We start from the raw sequence: 22,287 nt of genomic DNA on the forward strand, positions 1-22,287 counted from the left end.
TTTAAATATCAGGAGATGAACTGATCTTAATAAAGTTGTTTTAATGGGGAAAACAAAGAACGGATTATGATGCATTTATTTCTGTGACAACATTTATCACACTTCAAAAACCACATGAGTGAGAACTTAATTCTCAAGCTAAATGAGGATAAGACAGAGGTCTCATAATTGGTTCTATTGAGAGAGAATCAATAATATGAGTCCGAAACGTGACTGTAGAAAGTAACACTACAGGGGTTAGTATTGATTCTGTATTGAATTTTAATACACACATTGGAAATCATGTTACCTTTATCTCCTTCTTTCATCTTAGAAATCTGTCGTTGGACGCTGCAAAAACGTTGATCCACAACACCTTTGTTTTCTCTCGGCTTGATTACTGCAATGCACTTTTTTCTGGCTTGCCAAAGAAAACTGACAGACTACAACTCTGTCTGTTCAAAATGCGGCAGCCAGAGTTTTAACTAAAACTAAGATGAGAGAACGTATTACTCCGGTTTTAGCTTTTAGCTGGCTCCTGGTTGTTTTTAGGATCGATTTTAAAATCTGGCACCTAGTATATGACTGCCTGGCTAGATATGTTCCAAACCGCCCCCTCAAGTCTTCTAGTGCTGACCTGCTCGAAGTGCCTACGATAGCATATAAAAAAACAGTGAAGCAACATTCTGCTTCTAAGGCCCAATGGCTTGGACTAAACTCTCATTACACCTAAGGCATAGCCTGACACTCAGCCTGAATTTTCATTTCGTTTCACTTCATTATTCAGACTGAAAGCCCTTCCCATGGCAGCCTTTTCCGCCATGGACGTTGCCAAAGCGGTAATCTTCGGAGATTGGTTCATACCAACCAATCAAAATAGTAGCAAAGCAAACAAACATGGTCCACGAGCGCTACTAGCATGTAAATAAACACGATACAATTTCTCTGATTATTTTGTTTAGTTTTGTGTCGTTTCTGTAGAGAAACTATTTGTCATAGGGCGATTTATTAGCCAGATCGATACGATCGCAAGTTACCGCAGTGGGGGCAGCCATTGTTTACTTTTGGTCAAGCGCCATCATCGAGAACAGCATGAAATGGCGCTGATTGGCCATAACCACTGTATCATGTTTTCAACCGAGGCTCACCAGACCCTGAAACGCAAGGAAATGGCTTGCGATTCAGGGGCTGGATCAAGGCTACCTAAGGCCACTGTACAGTATATTGCTTTAAAGCACAGCTCAAGACCTATTTTTTGTCTCCACCAGGCCGAAGGCATGGGGAGAGAGTATGTTTTGCACTCCGTCCGTCCGTCCGTGTGTCCGTGTGTCCGTCCGTCCGTGTGTCCGTCTGTGAACAGCTAATCTCTGGCACCGTTAAGCCGGTCAATGCCACATTTTGCACACACACTCCCTGGATGCCAACGATGAACCTCTGCCCCAGAATTTCCAGAACAGCCTGTTATAGCGCCACCAGGAGGCCACTTTGTGCAAAACAAGTTTTTGGACAGTACACCTACAGATTTTGTCCAAACATCACACAAATTGGTACACAGTCTCTCTAGAGCCAGACTCCATCCTGATTGGCTAAGATTGGCTTCCAAAGTTCGCAGGAGTGCTCAGTTTCAAACAAAATGCTGCAAATCATGAACACATCGTGTGATTTCCGTGAAATTGTGCACGCACATTCCCACTAGGCCGAGGAAGAAATGCCACGTGAACATTTTCAACTGAGCCTCATGGTGGCGCTATAACTGGCCGAAAAGTGTTTTTACCTCTAACTGCATGGATCTGTGGATAACTTTGTATGCCAACTCCCTAGAGGCCAAGGAAAAACCTTTGCCTGGAATTTTTCACATCTGCTCTTTATAGCGCCACCAGGAGGCCGACATGTGTAAAACACATTTTCTAATATTACTCCAAATTATTTTATCCAAATTTCACGCAAATCAGTACACATGCTCTCCATAGTCATGTGATCAAGACGGGTTTGTTTGATTTCTCATAATCCTCCCTCATTGGCTACGATTGGCTTCTAAACTTTTCACGAGTAGCCCGTTTTGTATAAATCGCCACAACTACTCAACGCAGCGTCCGATTGCGGTGAAACTGTGCATGCATATTCCCACTAGGCTGAGGAAGAAATGCCACTTGACAGTTTTCAAATCAGCCTCATGGTGGCGCTACAACAGGCCAAGCCGCGTCTCACACACACACACACACACACACACACACACACACACACACACACACACACACACACACACACACACACACACACACACACAGTCACACACACGTTTATATATTACTCCTAAACATTTTGCCAAACATCACACACACTGGTGGAGACCTGTGCCCAGAAGGGCACTTTTTCTAGTTCAGTCTTGCTTTTAGTTGATTTTTAAATATCTGCGTTGTTATTCATGTCCTCACTGTTTTGCCTTATTCACTGCCTTTATTGTCTCCACCAGGCCGAAGGCATGGGGAGAGAGTATGTTTTGCACTCCGTCCGTCCGTCCGTGTGTCCGTCCGTCCGTCCGTCCGTCCGTGTGTCCGTCCGTCCGTCTGTGAACAGCTAATCTCTGGCACCGTTGGCTTGATCGCAGCCATACTCTGCACACACACTCCCTGAATACCAGAGCTGAACCTCTGCCCCAAAGTTTTCACATTGCCCTGTTATAGCGCCACCAGGAGGCCGCTTTGTGCAAAACAAATGTTTTGACAGTACACCTACAGATTTTGTCCAAACATTACGCAAATTGGTACACAGTCTCTCTAGAGCCATTCAACAAAACGAGTCTTTCAGATTTTTCAGACTCCATCCTGATTGGCTAAGATTGGCTTCCAAAGTTCGCAGGAGTGCTCCGTTTCAAACAAAATGCTGCAAATCATGAACACATGGTGTGATTTCCGTGAAATTTTGCATGCACATTCCCACTAGGTCGAGGAAGAAATGCCACTTGAATATTTTCAACTCAGCCTCATGGTGGCGCTATAACTGGCCGATTTGTGTTTTTACCTATAACTGCACCGATCTGTGTAAAACCATGTATGCACACTCCCTAGAGGCCAAGGAAAAACCTTTGCTTGGAATTTTTCACATCTGCTCTTTATAGCGCCACCAGGAGGCCGACATATGTAAAACACATTTTCTAATATTACTCCTTCAGATTTTATCCAAATTTCACGCAAATCGGTACACATGCTCTCCATAGTCATGTGATCATGTGATTTGTTTGATTTCTCATAATTATCCATCCTGATTGGCTACGATTGGCTTCTAAAGCTTTCAGGAGTAGCCCGTTTTGTACAAATTGCCACAACTCCGCAACGCAGCGTCCGATTGCGGTGAAACTGTGCATGCCTATTCCCACTACTAGGCTGAGGAAGAAATGCCACTTGACAGTTTTCAAATCAGCCTCATGGTGGCGCTACAACAGGCCAAGTCGCGTCACACACACACACACACACACACACACACACACACACACACACACACACACACACACACACACACACACACACACACACACACACACACACACACACACACACACACACACACACACACAAATAAACACAATCCTATCCTCTTGGTGGAGACCTGTGCCCAGAAGGGCACTTTTTCTAGTTTTGCTATTATTTTAATGTTGTTTTATGCTTTTGCTTTTCTTTTTTCTTTATTGCTCTGTAAAGCACGTTGAGCTGCCTTTCATGTCATGAAAGTGCTACAAATAAAGTGTTATTAGTGTATTATTATTATTATTAATATTATTATTATTAACACCCCGATTGCCCAGGACGAAGTTCACCGCCTTTCAATTAGTAACACCCAGCGCCCAGGATGAAGATTGATCAAAAAGACGGTGGTTATTGATATCAAATTGATTGCATCGCTCCACAGCCTGGGAGCGCCTGTTGCGCAACACTCGATGTTGCGCAACAGTGGGACATCATCGAAAATGCGTATATGTTTGTGTGTGAGAGAGGGGATTTTGGAGACTCCCGCGATTAATCTAAAAATCGATTAATCAGTGGCATCCCTAATTCAAATCAACAACATCCATACTATAATAACACCATGGTGAAACGTTGCTGTTGGGCGTCCTGCAACAGTGCTTCATAGGTACCCAGAACATTTGAGGCATTTACTTTTTATTCCTTTTTCCGTGGGTGTGCACATGCACATGTCAATGTTTATAATATGGAGGTGGAGGAGGCGCCGGTGGCGGTCACTCATTCAACCTCCCTGCTACTAAATCATACTATTAACGTAAACTTTTACTAAACAATGGTTAAATCAATCGTCTAATAAACAACAAACAACTTACCTTGAGCAAATGGTGTGCTTTGTAACTTTCTCCATGTTCAGTTGCTTGTGTGGACGGCCACATAACTTCACCCACAGGCTCCAGTCACGTATATATCCCCCTTCCACTGCGGTTTAGAAAAAAGAACGCTGCTTACCCTTTTCTGCACATTGTATCCAAAAAGTGAAGGTCCGCTAATGGTCTGAACTAATTTGAATTTAGGAACGGCAAAGCGTTTAAATAGCCGCTTCCATGTTTTTCAAGGAAGTTGTGCTTGTGCGTGTGCATGTCGACTGAACTGGAGTCAGTTGGAAAATCGAATTACACATTCGACCAGGGGAGGTGCTAAAGCATTTCAACTTATATGGAAGCGGCTGATTAAACAAGCTATGTAAACCCCATGATATAAACGCTCGTTTAACCGTTTAAACTTGGATTTTCTTTGCCGTTCCAAAATTCAAATTAGTTTAGACCATTAGCGGACCTTCACTTTTTGGATACAATGTGCAGAAAAGGGTAAGCAGCGTTCTTTTTTCTGAACCGCAGTGGGAGGGGGATAGACGTGACTGGAGCCGTGACTGGAGCCTGTGGGTGAAGTTATGTGGCCTTCCACACAAGCAACTGAACGTGGAGAAAGTTACAAAGCACACCATTTGCTCCAAGGTAATTTGTTTGTTGTTTATTAGACAATTGATTTAACCATTGTTTAGTAAAAGTTGACGTTAATAGTATGATTTAGTAGCAGGGAGGGTGAATGAGTGACCGCCACCACCTCCACCTCCACCTCCATATTGTAAACATTGTGCATGCTTACCCACAGGAAAAGGAATAAAAAAGAAAATGCTCCAAACGTTCTGGGTACCTATGAAGCACTGTTGCAGGACGCCCAACAGCAACGTTTCACCATGGCATTATTATAGTATGGATGTTGTTGATATGAATACTTCTATTCTATAACACGGTCCTCAGTGGAGGAGTAGCAGGTAGTAGGACACGCTTGTCCTACATAGCAGTATCGGGGGTGGGGCGGGGGAGGTGCGCGAGCAGGGTGGCGCTTACCGTAAGGTCCATTGGAGTGAGGTATGTTTCAGCACTTTTTGGCATGACCCTCTACCATACTGCAAAGTTTTGTCATGTCGGGGCAGAAGAATAATTTTCAAAAAATTGCAAAATGCATTGGTCCCTGAAGGATTCATTAACATGGTTTGTATATATTGGTATAAAGTCCATGTGTAGAATGTTTCCCAGGAGATGGAATTTAACTGTAAGTGTAATGGTTCATGATATATGCCTGTTCAAATTAGTATTTTCCAATAGCGCCACCCTTTGGCCAATGGTTGTGAGTTTCATTTCTCGGAATGGCGGAAGAAGAATAAGAAAACTAACGTAACAAAGTGTGACATGAGTAAAATCATCTCTTTCCAAAATGGCTGTGTGAGGAGGATCTGCCATATATTCTGGCCCAATAAAATATCAAACAAGGTACTCACATGAAGACTGGCTGCCGAGACGTAGTCACAGAAATTTTACACCGTCATCAATAATGGCCTGGACACCTAATAAGAACGCACCCAAAGTGGATCCCCAAAGTGGCCCCCAGATGGACACCACCGGGGAGAAGGAAACAAGGCCGACCTAAGATCACCTGTAGATGAACTGTAGAGGCTGAGTTGCTGGAGATGGGTCTCTTGTGGGGAAAACACCATGGTTGCCAAAGACCGTGAGAGAATCGATCCCTAATGCCCCATAGGGGGCGAAGAGCATAAGTAGTACTAATACTAGGTAGTACTAGGCAGGGTGATACAGAGTATGTTCAGTAACATTTGGAGACTATTGAGTGTTAAGACAACGCCATTGCAATAAATTATAATAGTCAAGGCGTAAAAGTATGATGAGTTCATTGTCTTTAAAACTCCATATCTATCGAATCCTGGATACATTCCTGAGGTGATGAAAAGAATGTGTCTAAGAAAGTTTACCAACTTGTTTTTCACAGTTCAGGTTGGGATCAAATGAGATAGCTAGGTTATTGGCAACGGACTTGGCATTGTTGGATAAATAAACTGAATGTAAGTGATCTGGGCCAATTATGAGGATTATTTCTCTGTTTTGTCAGAGTTCAATTGACTTGACATAGAATACTGCCAACTAGACAGTTTAGTTAAACAAGATCAGTTTTTTAATGTTGTTGGGGATTCATCAGAAGATAATTGTATCACCTGTATATTGTATAACAATGAAAGGAAGTGTCATGTCTACATCGTATAATGATGCCAAGGAGAAGCATACAAAGAAAACACCCCAAATTTAACTCTGGGCGCTCCCGAAGTTATAGGGGTATAAAGAGTCACCCATTGACACAAAAACAACTACAAATATAGCTGCAAGCAGCGATAAGGCGGGACCAAGAAAGAAGACAATATGCAATAAGAACAGAATTCACAAATAAGAATCACGGGCTGAGTTGTCGCTACCCGGATTTGAACACACAACCTTGTGGTCTGAAGGTGAGAGCTCAACTGAATGAGCTATCTGGACAGTTGTTTCATTGTAAACTGTAACATCATTCAGTGTTTTGGTAACAAGTGTGTGTCCTCATTTTGGGCATGTCATCATCCATTACTACAGTGTGTTTTTCTGTAATTCTTTTCACATACAAACTTCTCTTCAACTGGGATTTCAGATAATGGTCCATAGATTGTGTGTAGAACGTTTCATGCAAATTTCTCAAAAAAACAGGCAGAAAATCAGGTATAAGCGTTTTTTAAACTGCTCAAAGTGGCGGAAAATCTGAGGGCGGATCTTACTGGTCCAAGTTACAGATGTGTTCCCCATGAGTCAAGGAACATGTAGAAACAAGTGCCATGAATGTTGGCCAAACGAGGCATGAGTTGTGACTGTTCAAAGGTTTAATTTTCAAAACATTGCTATAGCGTCCCGCTTTGGCCAATTTGAGTAAGACTGTTTTCAGTGCTATTTGGCATGACCCTCTACCATACTATAAAGTGTCATAAGCAAATTACGCTGCATGTATGCATTAGAGGCAGAAGAAGAATCTTCACAAACGAGATTTTTTTATTGGCTCATAAAAACTTAATTTTTTCACTTAAAAGAAATGTACTACGATTTGTTGTCCGTATAGGTCCAAAGTTCACGTGTAGAAGTTTTCGTGCATTTTGATCAAATATCCTGGGAGGAGATACATTTTAACTGTTTTTCATATAATTCAAAATGGCGGGTGATCTAAAGGTCAGAGGTCAAAAGTCAGAACACGATATTTGTTCGGCATGAGGAGACGCATATGTGTATCAAAGTGTCATTGCCGGTTCATGACATATGCACGTTCAAAGTTAGCATTTTCTATTGAGTGCTATAGCGCCACCTTTTGGCCAATGGTCATGGGCTTCGCATAGTCACCGTTTGGCATGGCCTTCTACCAGATTCCCGCGTTTCGCGAAAACCGACTGCACGGTTCAGCCAGAACAGCTATTTTTGGCAGAAGAAGAAGAAGAAGAAGAAAATACACAAAAACAATAAGTGACCAAAGTCACTTCGTGACTTCTTGGTCCCTTAATTAGTCAAATATGCCACTGCAAAGCAAATCTACTGATAAGTACATTGTGATCAATGGTGTATAGAAATCATTCATTAAACATATTGTTACCATAATAATTGCAATCTACAGTGCAATTGATCGATTGAACACTTTATTAGACAGAAATGTAAAAAGCACGAGAAACAGACATTTAGGCTAAAAGGATAACACAAAAACGTCCAGGGGACCTGTTTCCATTGTGGTCCTATGGAATACAATATGCGTTTCTACAATACCACAGTCATTGTATAGGCCCACGGTACATAGATCCTTTGACGTTACCAGTCATTGCTGACCCCCTAGTTATTGTTAACCCTTTCAGTCTCTTCTGTGTATAGTCGTAATGGTACAGGCTTTGTGCCGTCAGAGAAACACCCTTTCCAAGGTTTTTAGTGGTGGAAACACTGAACAACCTCAGCTCTATGCTCTTCTATGGAATGTTGCTGTGTCGGGGAGCTCCATGGGACACAAAGCAGCCTCTGCTGGCCAGGTACTGTATAAAAAGAAGGCTTCAGCCAGTTAGGAATTCAGTTCACCCACAGCCACAGCAACAGTAGCAGCAGCAGCAACAGCAGCTGAAACAACTCTCACACAAAGATGACTTCCGGCATGAACATGGGCAAGATGATCTTCTACGAGGAGAAGAACTTCCAGGGCCGCTCCTATGAGTGCATGAACGACTGCTCTGACATGTCCTCCTATATGAACAGGTGCCAGTCCTGCAGGGTGGAGAGGGGTTGCTTTATGGTGTACGACCGCAACAACTACATGGGCAACCAGTACTTCATGAGGAGGGGCGAGTACCCCGACTACATGAGCATGATGGGCATGAGGGAACACATCAAGTCCTGCCGTATGATCCCCATGCACAGGGGCAACTACAGGATGAGGATCTACGAGAGGGAGAACTTCGGCGGACAGATGCACGAGATGATGGACGACTGTGACAACATCATGGACCGTTACCAGATGAACAACTGCATGTCCTGCAACGTGATGGACGGCCACTGGCTGATGTACGAGCAGGCCCAATACAGAGGCAGGCAGATGTACATGAGGCCCGGCGAGTACAGGAATTTCCAGAACATGGGCATGGGCAGCGGCTCGAGGTTCATGAGCATGAGGCACATCAATGATTCCTATTACTAGTTTAAATATCAGGAGATGAACTGAACTTAATAAAGTTGTTTTAATGGGGAAAACAAAAATAACGGATTATGATGCATTTATTTCTGTGTCACCATTTATCAGCCCCTATTCTGGGCACATGTCATAGGCAAATATTCTGTGAAAATAGCCGATCTAAAAGCTCACAATGCGTCATATGCTTGTACTCGGCTATTTTGACCTTAGAGTATAGGAAAAGGAGAGGGGAGGGGACCAAGTACAGTCCCCTGGGGGAACACCGGTCAACAAAGTATATAAGGTTTAAGTGGTTCATTAAAACTGCTCTAATACTAATAATAATAATAACTAGAAAGGTCGCAATTTTGAAAAATTGCAAAGTGTGGTTGCCGCAGTCGCTTACATAGGCCCCTCCCAGTAATATTGTCAGCCAATTACAATGTCACGTTTTGTTATGGACAAAAGGGCCATTAAAATTACATTTTGGACAGGTGTATTTAATACCTTTTCATACAAGGTTATTAATCCTAAGCCACTGATTGCATTGTATGGTGTAGTCCTACAGCTACAGGACTCACCAATAACAACTCCAAGCCGACGCAATTACTACGTAATGTAAACCTTTATTAATCCCACAGGGTAAATGCTGTGCCATTCATGAGATATCAAGTGTTTAGAGCTTTACCACATGAAGTGTGCCAAACACGAGATTCTATAAATTTTTGTCTTTTGACTTTTTATGTCTCTATAAACTAAGGTAAAACATAATTGGTTATGTAACCAACAACAGCCAATTAGCTACTACAAACGTTATGCAAAGCTCGGCCAATCACAGCGGAAGTTAGATTACTCCGGAATAGTCTGTTTGCCCAAAGGGCAACCAGACTATAGTTATAAACAATTGTAAAACATAGATTGATTACGTAACCAACAACAGCCAATTAGCTGCTACAAACGTTATTCAAAGCTCGGCCAATCACAGTGGAAGTTCGATTATTCGATTACTCCGGAGGGGAAAAAAAGTGTCACAGTAACAATAGACTGGTTGCCCTTTGGGCCCTTTGGGCAATCACACTAATAATAATAAAACAAAGCGCCTTACAGAAGAAGAATTAATCAAATAAAATCAGCAACAGTAAAAATAAATATAATATATCTTATCTTATAATATCTTATCTTATAATATATCTTAACCACAAGACCAAAGTGGTTAAGATATTGGACTTTCACGCGGGAGACCCGAGTCTGAATCCCGGGCGTTATATATATATATATATATAATTTGAAAGGAAACAAACAATCACACCTGTGTGAAAGGGGCGCTCTTATCATCATACATCATCATGACGTAAAATAGATACTATAGTCCGGCAGCCGACAGGCTTCTTTGTGCCGTTCTTTTTTTTCTCCCACCCCACAGAGCCAAGAACACTCGTCTTTTCATTGAGTCACAACTCGCTCAAATCTCACTCATTTTTAAAAATTCTGTTTTAAAAGTTCTGTGTAAACTACGGAATTAGGGCTTTCATTTGGTATATAGATTGTGCATGTAGGCCGTCTCTACGGAATGGTATGAAGCGAAAAGGAAAGTTCGGTAAATACATTGTTTTAAACCCCATTTGCTGCTAATGAACTGATGGCCGGGCTACACCGGGCGATAACTTCTTTGACTATACAATTATATAAACACAATGGACACAAGGAAAGTAAGTGGCAGGCACTCGCTTCTGCTGATTATAGGAACATTACAAAGAGATGCATAGGAGAATAAGGAGAGATGACGCAGCCTGCACTAGTGGACATCTCCATGCAGGCACGTGGTGCCCCGTGCGCATATCATACATACATACATACCAAACTAATTTGGCATTACGGGTGCTTTGAAACTCCACTATCGCTTTCCCAAATGTGTGTGACCAAAATAGCAATTTAGGGGAAAGCGTGCCAGCACGCCCATGACCACACCTCTAGGCGCAAATACCGGTGTCGGCAAAAAGGATAGCGGGTGACACTGGACCAAAATACCGTTAAGGGACAGAGGAAGCTCCTATATTCGTAATTTTCGGGCAGCGGCTGAATTGCGGGCCGCGTCGCGGGTAAAGTCGGCTACGAAATTGGAGCCCATGGTGTTAGAGGTGTCATCGGCAAAATGTCATGATACTGGATGTCTTACATATATCATTAATATATAATATGAATAATTTAGGTCCTAGTATTGAGCCCTGCGGCACCCCACACGTGATATGTGAACAGTTTGATTTATACTCACCCATCTGTACATATTGTTGTCTATTTGTGATGTAACTTTTTAGCCAGTTTAAACCTACCCCAATATATTTTGCTCTGGAAAGAATATACAGCAGCTGCTAGAGGTGGTCAAAACTGAATTGGATAAATTATTAAAGATATGGTTTGACCTAAATAAATTATCACTTAATCTGAAAAAAACTAAATATATGGTCTTTGGCAAACAAAAAACACTGATGAACACACATATTGAGATAAAGATTGATAATATAATACTAGAAAGAGTTTTTGATAATGTGTTTTTAGGAGTAATTATAGATCATAAGTTCTCTTGGAAATCCCACATTAATTACATCCGGTCTAAATTAGCGAGAAATATTGGTGTCATGGGCAAAACAAGACATGTCCTTGACTCGGACTCACTGTACACTCTCTATTGCACCCTTATAACACCATATCTCACCTACTGTGTGGAAGTGTGGGGTAACCTTATAACACCATATCTCACCTACTGTGTGGAAGTGTGGGGTAACCTTATAACACCATATCTCACCTACTATGTGGAAGTGTGGGGTAACCTTATAACACCATATCTCACCTACTGTGTGGGGTAACACCTACAAAAGCAACCTTCAGCCAATAAACTTACTGCAGAAAAAAGCAATAAGAATAGTCAATAAGGTAAGATATTATGAACACACAAATGCACTGTTTCTGAATTCACATACGTACATTACATTTTTTTTATTTAGTTGATTTTAAAACAGCACAAATATTATATAAAGCAAGACATAAACTGCTTCCTGGCAATATTTAAAAAAGGTTTAGGGATAGGGATGGGAGGTATGAGTTGAGAGGGGAATTTAACTTTAAACAAATAGGTGTTGGAACTACCTTGAAGAGCATGTGCGTTTCTGTTCATGATTAAATTAAGCTGTGGAACAGCTTGCCCGAGCATATAAAGCAAAGCTTCAACCTAAAGAAATTTAAAAAGAGGCTCAAACAGGAATTATTGGACAAATATAACCTGGAATGAGTGGGGGGTTGAGTCATGTTATGCTATGTAGTGTTGGATTGAAGTAGTATACATTTTAGTTTTTGTCTCTTTTTCTTTCTCTTTGTTTTTTGTTGTCTGTTGTTTTCTGTTTTTAATGTTTTGTTTTGTTCTCTGTTTTTATGTTGTAAATGTTTCTTTTTAGTTCTGGTCTCTTTTGTAATGATCACCTTAAAAGTACTGTTTAATTGGTATTGGTAATGTCTCTCTGAAAAAGGAGAAAGATCGAAATAAACTATTCATTCACACACACACACACACACACACACACACACACACACACACACACACACACACACACACACACACACACACACACACACACACACACACACACACACACACACACACACACATTTCAATAAGTCAAATATGGTGTAAGCCACTGCAAGGCAAACCCACTGCTGTTCTACTGATAAGTAAATCGTGATCAATGGTGTTACATCAATGCTGCACTCAAGTCCAAGTATGGAAGTCACCACCAGAGTCAACATTCATTAAAACATAATTTTGTGCAAGTGCAATCTACACAGTGATGTGGTGTGGTGATGTTGAAACCTCAACTGAAACTTTTCAAATAATCGTCTTTCGTGGCTGCCAGACATTTTAACGAGACAGTCCGTTTTAATGATTGTTTAAAAAAAATTGCCCTGTAATTGTTACAAATGGTGATGGTCAGATACAGAAAAAAATGGGAAGCAAATAAGGGTCAACAACTCCCAGAAGAAATTTGGAAGGCATTACTGGGGCTAGACGATGTTTTGAGTGTCTCTAACAGAGATAAGCATAAAGGGATCATAAATCAAATACCATAAAAGTTAATAAATACAGTAGGGTGGGGAATTTATAATGTATTTAGTGAAGAATAATAATATAGTGTAGAGCAGTGATTCTCAACCTTTTTCCTTTCAAAGACCCTTGGTTTGTTATACTGTACTTTAGTGCGGCCACCCATTTGATACCATTTTGATCTCTGGAACACCAAATCTACACTGTAAAATGCTCAGTGCTTATTTTGTTTAACTCTGAGAGTGTACAAAGTAAACGGAACCAAAATAACCTGTACCTTGGAGTTACGAACCCGCAAGGGTCCGTTTGGATTCATCATGCAATCTGCCTTTTCCTGTGTAGATGGTACAGTATGGTGCGTGAGAAAAGGTCATGATGTGGTCATGGCTAGGGTTCATCCTCCTGATGGGATACAGAGTAAAAGGTACAATCAGTGAATATAGGAGACCGACCATAACAGATTCCAACAAAATATCAACGAAAACATAAGATCAAATCCCTCTTCGAGTTCCTCAGGGGACATGGTACGCAGATTACGATTACAGATATTTCGGCCCGTGTGTGTACAGTATATCTACATTTGTTTCTTGTATAAAGATAGATTTTAGTTCTCAGCAGTGCTCCAGAAAAAACTCCATCAAATCCTCATTGCTCCGAATTAGAGCCAAGACTGAGCTGGAGCAATATTTACTAGGGCCTTGACTCAATTAATGCATTAGGCAGAGCAAACCGATTACAACTTGGGGATAAACATAAAAAAGGCGTGGAAAAAAAGGCCTATGACAGGAAACTCCATACTTGGTAGGCAATGAGACAGCAGTCATCACATTTAAATTGATTTACATGAGGCACAATACAGTACACGATGAGGTAGGTGTTAATGAGCTCCTTCTGTTCTCAATCAAGAACAGAATGTTTTGCAGCAACAACTTGTTTGCATTTACAGTACAGTTTTTAAAATATCATCTCAACACAAGACGTCAATCAGAGCATTTGTCACATCTTCGTTGGATTACGTGAGGAACATGTACATGAGGTATGTGTTAACGCGATTCTCGTGCTCTCAATCATGAGCGGAGCTGTTTGCATCTTCTTTACATTTACAGTTTTAATATTATACTTCGGGTACGCTGATGACCTAGTGGTGAAGACACATACAATAGGCTCTAACTGACAGCAAGTCGCAGGTTTGATTCCTGAGCCTGACAACCTTTGCTATCTCTCTGCCCGTTTCCTGTCAAACTTCTACTGTACTATCCAATAAAAAGCAGAAACGTCCCCCCGGCCCACGGTACATAGGTCCTTTGACGTTACCAGTCATTGTTGAGCCCCTAGTTATTGTTAACCCTTTCAGTCTCTTCTGTGTATAGTCGTAATGGTACAGGCTTTGTGCCGTCAAAGAAACAGCCTTTATAAGGTTTTTAGAGGTGGAAACACTGAACAACCTCAGCTCTATGCTCTTCTATGGAATGTTGCTGTGTCGGGGAGCTCCATGGGACACAAAGCAGCCTCTGCTGGCCAGGTACTGTATAAAAAGAAGGCTTCGGCCAGTTAGGAATTCAGTTCACCCACAGCCACAGCAACAGTAGCAGCAGCAGCAACAGCAGCTGAAACAACTCTCACACAAAGATGACTTCCGGCATGAACATGGGCAAGATGATCTTCTACGAGGAGAAGAACTTCCAGGGCCGCTCCTATGAGTGCATGAACGACTGCTCTGACATGTCCTCCTACATGAACAGGTGCCAGTCCTGCAGGGTGGAGAGGGGTTGCTTCATGGTGTACGACCGCAACAACTACATGGGCAACCAGTACTTCATGAGGAGGGGCGAGTACGCCGACTACATGAGCATGATGGGCATGAGGGACCACATCAAGTCCTGCCGTATGATCCCCATGCACAGGGGCAACTACAGGATGAAGATCTACGAGAGGGAGAACTTCGGCGGACAGATGCACGAGATGATGGACGACTGTGACAACATCATGGACCGTTACCAGATGAACAACTGCATGTCCTGCAACGTGATGGACGGCCACTGGCTGATGTACGAGCAGGCCCAATACAGAGGCAGGCAGATGTACATGAGGCCCGGCGAGTACAGGAACTTCAACAACATGGGCATGGACAGCGGCATGAGGTTCATGAGCATGAGGCGCATCAATGATTCCTATTATAACTAGTTTAAATATCAGGAGATGAACTGATCTTAATAAAGTTGTTTTAATGTGGAAAACAAAAATAACGGATTATGATGCATTCATTTATCAGCCCCTATTCTGGGCACATGTCATAGGCAAATATTCTGTGAAAATAGCCGATCTACAAGCTCACAACGCGTTATATGCTTGTACTGTACATCGGCTATTTTGACCTTAGAGTATAGGAAAAAGAGAGGGGAGGTGACCAAGTACAGTCCCCTGGGGGAACACCGGTCAACAACGTATATCATTAAAACTGCTCTAATAATAATAATAATAATAATAATAATAATAATAATAATAATAATAATAATAATAATAATAATACATTATTTATTCTTCTTACAGAAGAATAAATAAAATAAAATCAGCAACATTTAAAATAAATATAATATATCTTATCTTATAATATATCTTAACCACAAGACCAAAGGGATCTTTGGTCTAGTGGTTAAGATATTGGACTTTCACACAGGAGACCCGAGTCTGAATCCCGGGCGTTGCATATATAGCCACTTGCCCAAATGTGCCCAAAATGTGCTGACCTTATCACATTTCATCACATTTGTGATGACGGCTATGGACGTTTTTATGGCCGAGTGTTTGTTGTGCAAAACTAATGCTACTTAAAGCATAATGAAATTTTACATTTTTGTCTTAGGATGTTAATGGTAGGATCACATATAAACCCCTATAATAAATTGCTCAATGTTGACAGCCGGTCAGCAAGTGGATTCATTAGGCCAATAAAAAAGACACAGCACTGCAGTGCTGTGGTGATGTTGAAACCTCAACTGAAACTTTTCAAATAATCGTCTTTCGGGGCTGCCAGATATTTTAACGAGACATTCCGTTTTAATAATTGTTTAAAACAAAACAAATAAGGGTCAACAACTCCCAGAATAAATTTGGAAGGCATCAGGGATTAATTTAACACATATCAGGCTCTAACACAGCCTGACAGCAAGTCGCAGGTTTGATTCCTGAGCCTGACAACCTTTGCTATCTATCTGCGCGTTTCCTGTCAAACTTCTACTGTACTATCCAATAAAAAGCAGAAACGTCTCCCCCCCCCCCCCCAAAAAAGATAACAAAAAATATAATCTCCATCCCGGAACACTGTGACTGGGATCCACATTCGAGCCTTGCCATTCCTATTTTGAAGTAGGGCTTTATTTATAGGGCTTTATAGGGCTTTAACGTAAAAAAAAGGGTTCACATTTAAGTGAGAACTAGGAGCTACGTGGATAAGTTCCCCGAAGGCAAAGAGAGATTACCGTACAAACTTCAAATGTGTGTTTTGTCTTTTGTTATTTACACATGCAAATTGTTTTAAGTCTCTCTGGAAAGTATTGTTAAATTCAGGAAGAACTAATTGCGACTGCAGGTCGCATTTACTATGAAAACGTGCAATTCCCATCAGTGTATCACTCAAACTCCCCATACATGGGACAGCCCCCATATATGGTACCCAGGTCTCGTGACATATATGACATCTGTCATAGTAAATGCGATCTGCTGTCGCAATTAAGCCCATATATGGAGATCCCTGATGTCATCAATATTGGACAGCAACTCCACATCTGACCTCAAACCTCAAACCCTTAGAACTCCATATATGGATATATGTTGATCCTTCCCCAATCCCCATCCATCCTTCCTCTTCGATGTTCCCTTTTGACTGATACATGTCCATTCAAACTCTAGACGGGCCTGACCTCTTCTGATATTCCAAATGTTGATCTGACCTCGTCAAACCCTGTACACCCAAGACATGCTCCTTATTACAGAATACATTTCATGTTGATCTGACCCCCCATGCCAAAGCTCCAGCGCTCGCCCAGCAGTCTGCCGTAAGGGCGAGGTCGCTTGTCGCCCTTAGGCGTCTTACTGCATGGTTATCTGAAGTAGCGTTATTAACTACCGCCATTAACTACCAGGTTCAAACGTACAGTATCTGTCTCTCCCTCACTGTGTAATATTACGGTAGGTAACTAAAAACAAATACTGATTTGTATCTCGGCCATTTATCAGGATTAGGTTATTGAATGGCGAGTCAGTGGATCATTGCTGGGAACTACACCACAATCATATCTGATGAAATGATCGTAGATGAAATAAAGTACACCTTAAAAGTCTCTATAAAATTTTACGAGGCCCTCACAGTATGTAATAGAGAAAATCAATTAAATTGGAAATGCAGAAACCAATGATTGCTCGTCTCCAAACGTAAGCCATTCCACCAGAAAGAAGAATTCCTGACAATAATAGGGAACATTCTTTTTAGCCTTTAAGGAGGTTATGTTTGGCGAAAGAGAGAATCTTGTAAAACAGCAAATGATTTCTTCAAACACTCCATCCATCCAGAACGCAAGTGTGGTACAGCTGTTAAGATTCATATTTCCTACAGGAAATTATGACATCATATCTTTAAAAAAGCCCAAAAGACCGTTAACGCTACACACGTTCCAAAATAAAAAAATATATATTTTTGTTTTATTTAACACAATGACAATAAATATTCATCCATGAAAGAAACTAAAATGTTACAGACAAAACATAAAAATAAGAGAAAGAACAATACGAAAAAACGTTATGAGCCCTGAAGATTATATTGATTGTGAATTGTGTTAATCACCCACCAAGATCAAGAATTTATTTGTTTATTTGTCTCCAAGTGGCCAATCTGGGAACCCATTCGGAAAATGGGTTGGTAAACAGAACAGCGTTTTGTTTTTTTGTTTTTTGAGGACCGCTACCACCTCCAATGCATGGCTTTCGTAAATTACTTCATAGGCCAGCCAAGTCTACGTTCTTTGGCTGGCCGAGAGCCTAATTACAAATTTCCAAGGGTATTAAAAAATCACACCTGTGTGAAGTGAGGGGTGCTCTTATCATGTTATGATTAGGTGATGTAATGATGATATAAACAAACGGTGTCAAAACAAACATTAAATTCTCTTTATTGTTAATGGGATTTAATGTTTGTGTTAGGGACAAAACAAACATTGATTTCTCTTCATTGTCAATGGCGTTTTTAAAACAAACATTGAACTAAAAACAAACATTAAACCTGTATATAGCCCCTCAAAAATCAAATTTATGCCGGCCAAGTCGATGGACTTTAATGTTTGTTTAGGGTAAATTAGGATGTGATTTATGCCAGCCAAGTAGATGGACGTTAATGTTTGTTTAGGGTAAATTATGATGTAATTTGTGTCAGCCTAGTCGATGGACTTTGTTTGTTTAGGGTAAGGACAACCTAAGACGTCATCGGGCTGATATACATGCCCTTGCTGCGTCTCTCACTTCACACGTGTGTGATTTTTATTTAAGTTAACAGAGCTGAGACAGACATTTGCGTACGGGTCACCTCTGATAGTGAACCCTCTTGTACGAGCTGTCCTTCCATCCATCGCTGAGGTCCACTTTGTCTGGCTTATTAACATGACTCCTTTGGCTTGGCAGTGCGGTGTGCATGTCATGCCTTCTCTCTTACTCAGACTGTTATCCATGGTGCGGGATGGCTGCGTTTCGTCTGTACTAATCAGTTCCCCCCCCCCCCCCCAGCCTCTATGGTGTGATGTGAGCCAACAGTGTAGAGCTCTGGGAGGGAGTGGCGGTTCCATACGCGAAGCACTAATTCTCGTACCAGTTCCATACACAGAGACGGGTCTTAACAGGAGACAAGTAGTGGAAAGTAACTATAAGTGCATTTACTAAAGTGCTGTAGGCCTACTTAAGTACAATTTTGTGGTATTTGTACTTTACTTGAGTAATTCCAATTTTCATTACTTTTACTTCTACTCCACTACATCTCGGATCCGAATATTGTAGATTTTATTATTATTACAAAACATACATTACCCACTTCAGCCATAATACATTTTGGCCAGTTGAAAATAGCAGATCTAGAAGCTTGACGCATTGTGAGCTTATAGATCTGCTATTTTCAACATATTTGCATGGAATGGATGGAACATTCTGCATAATGAGTAGACTATATTTCTACTTTTGGCACTTTAAGTACATTCTAATGCGAATACTTCTGTACTTTTTACTCAAGTAAATTTGAATTCCGGACTTTTACTTGTAACGGAGTAGTTCTATATTGCAGTATTGATACTTACAAGTAAGACGAACGCAGCTCGTAAATTGCAATAACAACAATTAGAATAAATTACGTACTTTTTAAGGTTTTTTTAAATTAAATGTTTTTTTTAAGTTATTTTTTTAGTGTGTGTATGTGTGCGTGCGTGCTTCTTTTTTAGGTTTTTTTTTTTTAAAGTTTTTTCTTTAAGTTTTTTTTAAGTTAAGTCTTTTTTTAAGTTAAGTTTTTTTTAAAGTTTTTCCTTTTTAAGTTTTTCCTTTTTAAGTTTTTGTTTTAAGTTAAGTTTTTTTTAAGTTAAGTTTTTTTTTAAGTTAAGTTTTTTGTGTGTGTGTGCGTGCATGTGTGTGTGTGTGTGTGTGCGTGCGTGCATGTGTGTGTGTGTGTGTTTTTGTGTGTGATACAGCTGCGCCCTCTGGTGGTGGGCGGGTGGTGTTACAGCGTGACACACACACACACAGACAGACAGACATGATCTGCTGGGTCTCATAGTAAATGCTCACTGCGTTCGCAACTACTACAAATGTGAATACTTTTTCCACCACTGCTGCACATGGCTCATGGTCAGGGCTTAAACCACCAGAGCACCACAGTGCTTGCTGGCTCTATTAACTGCGCTGCTGTACCTCCAGCAAAAAGAAAAATGGATAAAACAAACATGGTGGGCATTGGATGCACACATGTCATGCTAATGTGATCATAGGGGACCCTTTTGTAAGGGTTACAAATTTGGGTCAGTAAAAAAAAAAAAAGCACAATATTATGTTATTGTTTATTTACTGGGCCGCCCAAACTTCAAGTGACATCAGCACACATTTGCTGCTGACAACTATAACTATAACTACCCATCCATCCATGTTACAGTAGTCACACAGATCAATGCACGCTCGCACACATTATGACAGAACAAGCATTCTAAGCTGTTCTCCATCACAGCCACAAGGGGGCTCTTTGGTACAAAATCTATTAATCAGATTAACTGATAAGGAATAAACTACTATACGTCACATGTATATTAAGTTTATACAGTACATTACTCTAACCCCAGTCAGTCCAAGTGCAGATGACTAGATCAGACTTTACATCTTACATTATATTAATCCTCACTTTTTGTTTCATTCATCATAGTTGTATTGCTCTTCTCTTACGGCCGGGCTCCACCGGGCGCGTCAGCGTCGCGTCTCCGTCACCGTCAGGGAATGTTCCCTTTTTAATCAATGAATGGTGGCTCCACTGCCCGCGTTGACGGAGACGCGACGCGTGCATTAAAATTGAACCGGTGCGTTTTTTGACGCGACGCGACGGAGACGCAACGCGCCTGGTGGAGCCCGGCCGTTACCTGTATCTGTGCTGTGTGTCATACTGTAACGCTGCTATAGAAATAAAAGTATGGGTAGATAGCCTACATCTTTCACTGCCTTTTTTGCCTTTTTTGCTATTATTTTTTGCTATTATTGTTTTATGCTCTTGTTTTTCTTTTTACTTCATTGCTCTGTAAAGCACTTTGAGCTGCATTTCATGATATGAAAGCTGCTATACAAATAAAGTTGTATTATTATTATTATTATGGGTCAACACCGAAGGGGCGAAGACCCCTTATTGTTTTCATTCGGGTACCGCCATTTTTCGCAGTTCAGTGTTGTCGTTTTCTATGAAATTTGGCAATATGGTAGTAGAGGGTCGTGAGAATCGCTCAAGAACTGAAGCTCACAGTCATTCGTCAAAGGACCTCTGACCTTTAGGTCTCCCAATGAGTCAATTATATGATTTGCTCAATCTACTCTTGGCGACAATAAAAAAGCGACGTCAAGGAATTCGTAGCCTGGTAAACCACTCCCCCTTGAAATCGCATTTCCATTCATTTGTGTGCAGGAGTCTGGACCCTGCTAATGCATGGTTGGTTGCGGGAATACAGCATTGACAGACAACCCCTTCAGCCAATCAGCGCAACAAAAAACCTGAAGTCATCTCCAGCCTCCAATCAGTGAACAACACTAGCCCGGAACACAGAACCTGATTGGGTCCAAAATCTGGACCCTGCTAATGCATGGTTGATTCGTAGGGGTCATCTCCAGTAGGGGTCATCTCCAGTCTCCAAACTAATTGCTAATTTGGAAGTGAATGATATTACTCCTCTCTATATTACTTGTTAGTCCTAATGCAGTCATTGTAGTTATCATTGTATCAAGTATCAAGTAGTATTTCGCTATTAATTAGAAGACAGGCATTGCATATAGCTTTTGTCTTTATTGCTTTATTACTGTTAGGACTTGACTTGTCTTATCATTGCTTGCAGCTATATTTATAATTATTATCTTATGTCAAGATTAAGATGACCGATGAAGACCTATAAGGTCGAAACATTGCGCCATTAAAGAAAATACGTTGTGGAGCTTTAAACCAGCGTGCAGATGTTTTTACCTTTTTCTTGATTCTTGCCTTGATGTCCAACACAGGCACAAGATGTACAGGCACAAGATGTGCACACAATCTCCTTTGTGAAACATTAATATGACAAAATATATGTAGTAAAGAGTCATTTGTTCAATCAATTGTGAAGAGCTTTAACAGGAGGGACAAACTTAGAGTGAAAAAGTATACTTGTTCCATAGACCCAGCCAGGAAAAAAAAATACAAAAATGGTTTTGGTGCTACAATGTCTATTTAATGTACCCTTTGTGCACAGACATCTTAAATCAATCTGCTGGCATAAAATTGAGGGATTTGATGGGCTTTGGCAACCCCAAGTCTTTTAGGCTTAGAATCCTACAGCATGTCTGACTGGTAGAGTGCTATCTGCCATGTGATTTTAGAGGGAGGTCATATGTAAGGAGTTACAATTATAATGAAGCGTGGGTTCAATAAGGAATGACACG

General features: G+C 41.0%; 2 protein-coding genes across 2 annotated transcripts; both read left to right on the forward strand.

Moving 5' to 3' along the window:
- Nucleotides 1-8,483: 8,483 nt before the first annotated feature.
- LOC306932746 (gamma-crystallin M2-like) lies at nucleotides 8,484-9,035 on the forward strand (the record flags this gene model as incomplete). The annotated part of the gene is made up of 1 exon (XM_079514655.1): nucleotides 8,484-9,035. The coding sequence occupies one exon, from the start codon at nucleotides 8,484-8,486 to the stop codon at nucleotides 9,033-9,035; it is 552 nt and encodes a 183-aa protein (XP_079370781.1).
- A 5,695-nt stretch (nucleotides 9,036-14,730) lies between these two features.
- Nucleotides 14,731-15,285, forward strand: LOC306932056 (gamma-crystallin M2-like; the record flags this gene model as incomplete). Its single annotated transcript, XM_079513761.1, has 1 exon — nucleotides 14,731-15,285. One exon carries the CDS (start codon nucleotides 14,731-14,733, stop codon nucleotides 15,283-15,285), a length of 555 nt encoding a protein of 184 aa, XP_079369887.1.
- Nucleotides 15,286-22,287: the final 7,002 nt, after the last annotated feature.

The sequence above is a fragment of the Electrona antarctica genome (assembly GCF_951216825.1).
Source record: "Electrona antarctica genome assembly, chromosome: 11".
NCBI classification, from domain to species: Eukaryota; Metazoa; Chordata; class Actinopteri; order Myctophiformes; family Myctophidae; genus Electrona; species Electrona antarctica.